The sequence below is a fragment of the Anticarsia gemmatalis genome, chromosome 23 (genome assembly GCF_050436995.1).
Source record: "Anticarsia gemmatalis isolate Benzon Research Colony breed Stoneville strain chromosome 23, ilAntGemm2 primary, whole genome shotgun sequence".
Lineage (NCBI taxonomy): Eukaryota > Metazoa > Arthropoda > Insecta > Lepidoptera > Erebidae > Anticarsia > Anticarsia gemmatalis.
The window spans coordinates 6,234,248-6,243,966 of NC_134767.1; the positions used below are offsets into that span (position 1 = coordinate 6,234,248).

Genomic DNA, 9,719 nt, shown 5'->3' on the forward strand with positions numbered 1-9,719 from the left:
CCTAGTTAATCTCGATGGTGATATCGGGGTACTTTGCCCGCAAAAGGTAAGGAACCTAAGGAAAATATTTATGCAATGGCCACAAATATTTGTCCTTAGCCTGATGTTAATTAATTTAGATAGGTACGTATTTAGAAGCTTAATAAATACCTATGTTTATCATTGGTCTGGTTAGTGGTGACTAAACGAAGTTATCGCAATATTAATCACGTTGTTTAGCGTCAACTATATAAGCTCTACCTACTTATTTTAAAGACCAAAGTGTGTTAGTTGTACAATGTTATTCTTTAATATTAAGTAGACTTAAGTAGCCCGCATCGTAGACGTAGAAATTGTCTGTCAATCTGTCAAAATAAAATGTCATATTGTCTGTGAAAGTGTCAAGAGTGTCATACTGTCATGTCCGTCGCCGGAAAATGATTTTCCTCAGTGTTTGCTAAAATAATGCCGGGTACATTCCAAAATTTATTGTTTTAAGTGATCGTCTAGTCACAAGTTATAAAGATTTTTATTTATTTTGTATAACGTAAGTATAATAGATTGCTGTTTTGTATCTAGTTCTGTAGTTCTTTGTATCTATATATCTATTGCAGTTTACAAAACCCGTGTAAAGTGTTGTTTAGAAATATATTTTGGGTGAATCATAGCTTTATCTATTTTTATAGCCAGTTACAGGGATACTTGTACGTTTGGTGCGGTTTATTGTACACCTTTAAGTTAAAATTTTGCTGCAGTCTAGTGAGAATTATACTTACATAGCTACAGCTGTATAACTATGTATTGTATATTCATATAGGTGCCTCTATGTATCGTTGCGAGATACTGTTTTGGGCGAATCCATTCTTTGGGAAATATTAGTAAGGTAATTTGACCATAACAGAGTATTCTATTTAGAATATAACAATAATAATTGATTGTTTGTTGATGTTTTCAACAATGAAGGAACATTTTTTTTCATATACCTAGATTTTTTAGATTCGATATGTGGCCTTGATATTAGGAGGGTCAAAGTGGGTGATTAGTATGAACTCATCAGGTTACATTTATTGTTAATGTTCTTAGTTATCTCAAAACCATGATTATCTGATACTTCCTGAAATGTGAAAATGTGGCAATATGTTTCTTATTCTTATTTCTAAGTCACATTTAATCTCTCTTTTTGATGATTTTTTTAAATAGTATTTATTTATTATTATTAAATTTCTCAAGTGCTTATGCCTAGTTTTTTATGTTCTTAAACATTTATACAACATTGTTTATTCAAATGTGGTTCAAAAAGAATTTGGTAACCAATTAGAGAATCAACCATTTAGAGAATAGCAATATGTTCATGTTGCTGTACATTTAAACTTTGGAACTTGATATGGGGTATCAATATCTGCAAAATATAGATAAAGGTCACTGATAAAAGGATTAGTTCTATAAAAATGTTACAGCAGTGCAAATTTTGTGTGACACTGTGTTATTTTAATCATTAATCATATAAAAAAATTTAACCCATTAATGACCCAAGAGCAGTGATAGCCGAGTGGTATAAGTTGACACCTCCCACGCAAGTGGTCGCAGGTTCGAACCCGAGGCAACACACCAATGACTTTTCGAAGTTATGTGTGTATTAGAAATAATTATCACATGCTCCAACGGTGAAGGAAAGCATCGTGAGGAAACCTTGCATGCCTAAAATTTGTTTAATACATTAATTGAAGGCATGCAAAGTCCCCAACCCGCACTTGGCCAGCGTGGCGGACTCAAGGCCTAACCCCTCCCTCATTACGGGAGGAGACCCTTGCCCAGCAGTGGGACAGTAATGGGTTAAAATTTTTAATGACCCAAGGCAATTTCAAGGGCCTCATCCAGGAATGAGAGAATTAATCATTAGTAGTAAATAAAATATTATTATGTGTTTTTATGCTTTCTTTTTTGGTCTCAGGTACACCAACCTGTCACAATGGTTAAAAGTTTGGGTGAGAGGCAGAAGGAGCTGAATGCTAGAGTCAAAGAAGCTGCTCTCAGCAATGTTGATTTTGAAGTAGCCAAAAAAGAAACTGAGCGTTCCGATGTAGACAAACTTTTCAAAATCGATCTTGCGTCGAAACACATGAACATTGAATACATAATAGAAGTGCTGAAATCGGGAGACAGTCTGCACATATCCAGAGCACTCAAATGTCAATGGATGTATGATGATGAGTTTTCAAACATTATCAATGTAGATTTCCTTCATAACAATGTGTTTCCGTTCATGTCACTGAAAATGAAAAAGAAGTTGTTGACAACGGTATCTACATACGTAAGGAACGTAGACCGCGCATCTGCCTTTTACAAATATTGTTTGGATGCAAAGTTACACAACATCGCACTGAAATTCATTATATTCACCAGTGATGAATTTAAGCTGGAGTTTATAAAGGGAAATTCTCACTTATTTGCCCAGCTTAGATACAAGAATGATTTCAAACATCTTATTGGTAGTTCTTTTACTCTAGTGGACACATACTTATCCATGTCTCAAATAGATTGCAATAATATTAAAGTACTTAATGAGATTAGCTACTTGTATTCAGTATCCGATTTGAAATACCTAGACATGTTGGAGAAACATGTAGAGAGAGCTCATTATCGTAATCCAAGCCGTTTAGGGTTGCGTATTTCTAAAGACATTCTCAAGAATCATAAGGAGAGGGTACTTAAAAAGCCAGAAATATACATAAACTTTCTGAACAAGACCTCTGTAGTCAAATATAGTACAGTAGAAAACGCTAAAATATATTTACTTGCTCTACTTCCTAACAAAGTAGCAGATTTTTGGGATGACAAATTCTGTCAGACATATACACACATCTTGAATATAATTCCAGACAAGGAAAGGTTCGGCTTAATTAAACAAATGTTCAACGAAAAGTATCCAGAGCAACCATTCGAAATGTGCATTAACTTTTATAACCAACAATGCTACAAGTTTATGACTGTAGAAGAAAAAGAAAATTGGGCTCTCGATCAGATAGCCAGCCAGAAAGAGATCCTGGGTATAGGAAGAGACTACAACTGGTACAAGTTTGTCAACTTCGCAAAGGCTTTTGAAGAGGTGAAGAAATTAATAATGATTACTCCTGACAATATTAAAAGGGCTGAAATGATCAACATTCTCATCGATTCTGCGAAAAACCAACGGGAGTTAGAGACCTTATTTAAGTATTATTACGATAGGCATAATAATGAACAACGACACACTAAAGAGAACTTTATTGACTGCACAGCACGTCAGCACAATGTTTATGAATTTGACAAGGAGTGTTGGGCGGCCTTTAACAGCATTTTACAGAACTTGGAAGTGTACAGTATGCTCGATTATAACTGTAAGAGTGAATTTAAAATAATGGCTCTCATCTATCACGTCGTCAACAAACTCGATGTTCACGATGCGTTGAAGTTGTACATTAGTACTAACATGTATTTTTATACCTTGAAACGAAATACTGATCAACTGACTAAAGAACAACAAGAAATGGTATATCAGTACCTATTCAAATTCTACATGGATCAAATCAACGAATATGACTCAGTCCCATATGATGATGAGGTCAAATACAAGTTGCGCAAGTACATCTACTTTATATTGGACCTTTTACACCAATATGACAGAACTAAAAAGGATATACCAGAAGTTGTTACAAAACTTATGAAGTTGGATTGGGATGAATTCAAGTGCCATAAGTTACATCATGAAGAACCAAAGAAAACTACCCAAGAAGATTTAATACGTTACTTGAAAAAAGACCCGAAACTGGCCGTAAAGAATCTTCCAGTAGTTAAAAAGAATATTGAGATCAGCTACAGATTCCACATTGGCCAGTTCCTGAAAAAGTTGAGAGTATACTTTCCAAACGACATTTCAAAGGAATATCTGAAATTCTTCAAGGAACTATTGAAAGAGAGTCAATTATACCCAAAAGTTGCACAAGCTGCAGTTTACGGTATATTTCAGTTAGCCGACGAAACCTATAAAGATGATTTCATGAAGCAACATGCTCCGTTACAAAGTAAAGTCAATCGCAGTGCAATCGATGAAAAGTTACTTCGTATTCAAGAAGCTATTTGTGCCACTGCCTTCTATTCACGTCCACCAGTACCGCTTAAAAATATACTTCTGTATGTGAAAGGTGACTACGTGCGGAGCTGCTTGCCCATGTTTAACTCATACTTAGCAAACCTACCACTACCAATCTGCATGGAATTCGTCGAAGCTATATTAAACACCCCATTGTCAATACAGAAACACGGTCTACGTCTGGCATTTGCTTGCTTTAATGCGGAAAATCTTAAAAGGCTCGTTTTATACATATGGAAGAAGACCAAAAACATTTCACTTAGGTTGATAATTTATAAAGCCTTATACAACAAAATCGTGGATGAAGATCAGAATGCACAGACTGCACTGTTCGAAACGCTAAGTACATTTACTCTGGAGCTGCATCAGGATGATGATGACGAATTATTTAATCTAATGCTATCAGGCCAACTACCCCGTCACTTTATATCGGACCATGTGACTGTCGTTTGGAAAACAGTGTGTAAGATGCCCAAAAATGAAAAAACACTCGAACTCAAGACTAACGTTATATCATACATGATGAATAATATTCATTCCATACGCCAGGATGTTATTAGGCCTATAGTCGAAGAATTCGTCAAAAATGAATTTGATACTCTTGAATTAATGAAAAACGACGATACAATGGCAAGATTGATCAGTCAAAAATGGAGGCTTACTGCGAGACACGTGTCTTACGTCCAAAGCGACGATGATCTTGAACAGAAATTGGCATTAACTAGTGAGATCCTGAATCAGTATTTCACGAAGCATAACTTAGCCCGTGAAGACAAGACCGTTACGCGTAAGCCTACTCTGTGCTACGATTTCATACAAAATCTCGTAGAAGAATTTAGTTACCATGGTCATAATTATTTCAAATATCATTATCTGATTTTGGAGAACATACTTTCGATACTTCAAAACTCATTGCCGATTGAGGAAATATATTTGGTTACATGGGAGATTCGCATTGATGTAGAGACTCGAAAGGCAGTTATTGACGGCAAAACTAAGCTCTCTAGTGCAACAGACAATGAATCTAAAGAAGCAATTGTCAGGGACATCTTAATCAATTATGGTAAAGCCATTGGGTGCGTGATAAAAGAGTTTGTAGAAAACAAGCTGTATTTTAAATCATTCCTGAATTTCATAATATCCATATTGACCAGACGAATAAATATAATCCAACAAGAATTATTGGATCGTAATTATAAGGGTATTACTTGTGACGATATCATGGTAATCACGTGCCTGGCTTTGATGGATTTCAAAATGACTGAAATATATTTATTCGTATTGTCTATTATGCCGTTTGGTTATAATGTGGCCTCTAAATACGGAGAAGACTTCGCGTCTATTCTAAAAGAAATAGAGGAGCTTAATGATATTGAGTTGAAGTGCGTTTTTAATTATTGTAAGTCAAGCCAATAAATTTATAGACGTGTATGGATCTAATCATGTAGTTTAAGCATTGTTATTTTATACGCTTACATATAATCAATAAACCATAATATTGTAACCAAAGCAGTATTTTTCTTTCAACACTAGCTTCTATTCGCGACTTCGTTCAGGTTATCCTTTTAGTAATCGTGTACAAACATACAAACTTGAGCATTTATAATATCAGAATGGTATCTGGAGCTGTTATTTAGCAGATTGTGTTAGTTGCATAGCAAATGCTTTTCATACTACTACTCATTACCTATAATTTTTTTCGAGGATTTTTAGAATTAGTACCCAACACGGCATAGCGTGGCATCACTCTACATCACGATTAAGCCAGGCTATTACGTAAGATCATAAAACGGTCTCATCACTTATTTCAATACTATCTTATCTAAAAAGGTGACAAATACGATTAAAACACAATTTTAATTCTGCGAATTTAATCTGTAATCTACACAAAAATGCAACATTTATCAATATTCCGTATAAAAAATAAGTACAACAACAAATTTAATATCTACGACACAATACTATTTAGAATGAAGCTTCAATTACTATTATAACCATCACCACTTAACACGATGAACGGTTTATATCTACATTGCACCGCTTTAATATACCTTCTTAGGTATAAAGTTTGGTCGATTACAACATTGAAATTATTGCTTATTCATATTTTGTACGACTAGCTGCATTCGGGATAAAACATACTAGACAGATCGACAGAATTTTGGTTGGCAATACCCTAGGCTATAACATACCAGCGCTTAACCGCGCGAGCGGCTAACGGCCAGTGCGTTTGGCGTTAGGTTCCATTACGCATCAATTATGATTGAAAAACATATTCCATATAACACATAGATACAATAATTACGAGATTATTCGGCTGGTAACTGTTGAATATCCGTAAATGGTGAAAAATGCACTGAGATAATTTTATTTATTATTATTCCAACACCTCCGTATACTAATGTAGATATCGACCGTTCACTAACAAATAGTTTGTACCGCAAGATTTATAAAAATGTAAGAAAATGTAGATAAGAATGAGGAATCAAATTAACAAACGTTGATAAAATTAAAATAATGAGAAATTGGGAAAAGTTTAGTGAATTATGTTTTTATTTTTGGTCATAGTGTCGATGGGCATTGGTAGATTTATCAAGGAGTGAACGACGGATAGTAGTGAAATTGTTAAAACACACTGCCGGAGAGTATAATTTATGGATAGCAAACTATAACAATGTGTTTTGGTACAACCCTTTAAAAAGGTTATTAGCAGTAGTAAATTGGCCACTTTTCATAAGTATAGCTGTCACTTTTCATTAGACATCGACATCAGTTATTTTTGCTTTAAAATTTTAGCGTGAAAAGTCCATTATTGCTGTGTATACAGGCTTTTTTTTACTTTATTTTTTTCTTGCGACTAAGTTTAGTGTACTTTCTAAAGGGTTGTATCATAAATTTTACAAATATGAGAATAACATAACTTTGAAAATGAGTGTGGGTAGTTTAAAAGCTTAAACACTGGACGTCAAGTTTTCATTTTTATATAGTTTACTTTTGCAACAAAATTTAACAACTTTTAGTTACTGTGACGTAAATATATCATCTGCTGTTTTAGAAGTAAAGTTCACATTGAAAACAATACAACCCGTTTCATGACTGAACTTTTAAAAACTTATTACAGCGAAACACACACGTCACATTTATTTTAAGACGTATTTAACAACTTTGTTGGAAACAAATATGTAACGTTCAAATAACAAAATACAAGCAATCATTCGTTGAACGTATTCAAACGTCATGTGAGGCGTCTGCTAGAAACAAAATTTAGCTTCCATTTCAGAATTACCAGGATTCCTTTTAGTAATTCCTGTTGACAGTATGAAACGAGTTCGACAGTTCGAAAGCAAAGCAGGAAGCCCACACTAAGGGTACTAGAAAGGGTCTAGAAAGACAATATTCCACCTCTAAGATCGTATGAAATATCTGTTCTTATAAAAACATAAGCATGTATCTCAAACATCGTATCATCGAGTATTTAGGCACTAATTGGTATGTAAGTAAAACATGGGACAAACAGATGATATAAATACGTCACACTTTCAACAATTACAACGCTAAATATCATTCTAAGCTAATAATAATATACAAAAACTCCTTAACTATAAAAAGCTCAACTAAAACTATTTATTCTATGATAAAATACGATAAAAATAATTACTCTCTTTGAATTACATAGTTCACAAATACATTGCATTTTACATATAAATTGTTGATTTCAACTGAGACTAGAAACACAACCTAATTTTATACAATAAGCAAGTTATAAAATAGCTATTTTGAAACAAATACATTTATTATTTTATTAATTGACTGCACTATTTAGAGCGATGAAAATGCACCATGTAGATAACTTAAAGAAAAGAGCTGCCTTCGTCTACAATTATTTCATAGTACCGATTAAAATACCTAATTACTAAGTATATAACAATTCGAGTATTGCAGTATAGACTTGTATATGAAAAGACACAAAATAAAATCATTTTAAAAAGTGCCTTTTCATTAACAGTCCATTTATGAGTATGATAAAACATCAAGTTACATGTCATGAGGTTCCGCAAAACAAATGGAAGACACTTTTGTAAAAAATATCCAAAATCAATTGGCCTCACTGTAGTGTCAATGAAATTCAATGAAATGAAATTTCGATACAAAATTTTGATTAACTACCCTCTAAAATGTTTGCCGGAAGACGGTTGTTTTTTTGGCAAAGGAACTGTTCAACATCAGTTACTTTTGATCTAATAATCCATCTCAAATTATTCGCATAGGCTTCGGCTATTAAAAATACATAAAAACGGCTGAAAATTTTAACCGAAATTTCAGTTTCGGAAGTAAATCCGTGGATTGGTTTTGTTAGGCTTTTCCTATCGAATAGTGTATAAGTGACGTCATAACATGTGACTAAACGCGAACTATCCTAACACGACAAGGAGAGTGAAGAATCTAGCTGTGTTTAAAAAGGGTTCCTAGGGTGTAGACACATTGATTACTATCTAGTACTATTTACAGGCTGGCCGAGAGAAAAATATAGCTAAACTGCTCTTGCGTAGACTATTTTACGAACAAATATTGCATGCTTTTTCTCTCTAACTTAATCGTTCCTGGCAAGTTTACCGTTGACTTCGTACTGCACACGTTATGTTTTTTCATGGTCTAAACTACGTTAATATGATTACTAACACAGTGTATCGTCTCTCGGCCAGATACAATAGCAAAGGAACATTCACGAAATAACGAGCAACTCGAAATTATTGTCAGACGATTGCTTGTGACTGAAGCTTAGAAACGACTATGTATTGCGGTACACCGGCCCTTGCCTCCAAAAACAAACATTATAACTTTGGACACAAGAATTGAGCAAAGGAAACGTCAATACATCTGACCCCATACATTTTTTACTAGACTTCCTAATCTAGTCTATTTCAGGCCAAATACTAGTACTAGTTAATGGCTGTTTTCTTTTAATCGTACATAAAATTGTTTCCATTGAAACTGCGGTTAGGGTCGTTTCAACTAAAATTCATTAGCTATTCTGAAGCAGGAAAAGGATACTAAAAATACCCTATTTCATACACCTACTTCAAACTTTTAGTTAGATCTACCCGCAGTTTAAATCAAGTACCGGCGATGTTTGCTCAATTCTTGTATATGAACAAAAAAATAAAATTCAACATTGAAAAATTGTCATCGAAACACGTAAAAATACATCAAAAAGCCATCATTCTCTACCTAACGAGATGTGTCTGATATCTTGCAGTATCACATCGTATTTTCCAAGTGTAATAACGAACTATTCCGAGTACTGTTCAAAGTATAATAGCACGTAAATGTAGAAGGGTAAGGTCGAAAGGAGATAGTCGTGTGGGAATAACCATTGCAATGAAGGGAGAAATGTAGTTATACAGATGATAGAAGCCTTCTTACCACTTTTTGAATGTATTTTTATGTTAGACTCTGCTATAGGCCAGAGCGTCAATTAGAAAGCCTAGATTAGTCCTGTGTGACGAACGCAACGCCACATAAATGTGAAGAATCAGGCCTTACACAAACCAGCGAAGGCGAGGCGAAGATACTGGATATATTCGATCTTTGGCATGCCATTTTAATCCAC

The 9,719-nt window shown here is 34.2% G+C and overlaps 1 protein-coding gene across 1 annotated transcript; it reads left to right on the top strand.

The window, feature by feature from the left end:
- Nucleotides 1-362: 362 nt before the first annotated feature.
- Nucleotides 363-5,617, top strand: LOC142983095 (uncharacterized). Its single transcript, XM_076129926.1, has 2 exons — nt 363-526; nt 1,931-5,617. Exon 2 carries the CDS (start codon nt 1,949-1,951, stop codon nt 5,522-5,524), a length of 3,576 nt encoding a protein of 1,191 aa, XP_075986041.1. The 5' UTR covers nt 363-526; nt 1,931-1,948; the 3' UTR covers nt 5,525-5,617.
- The last annotated feature ends 4,102 nt before the right edge of the window (nt 5,618-9,719 follow it).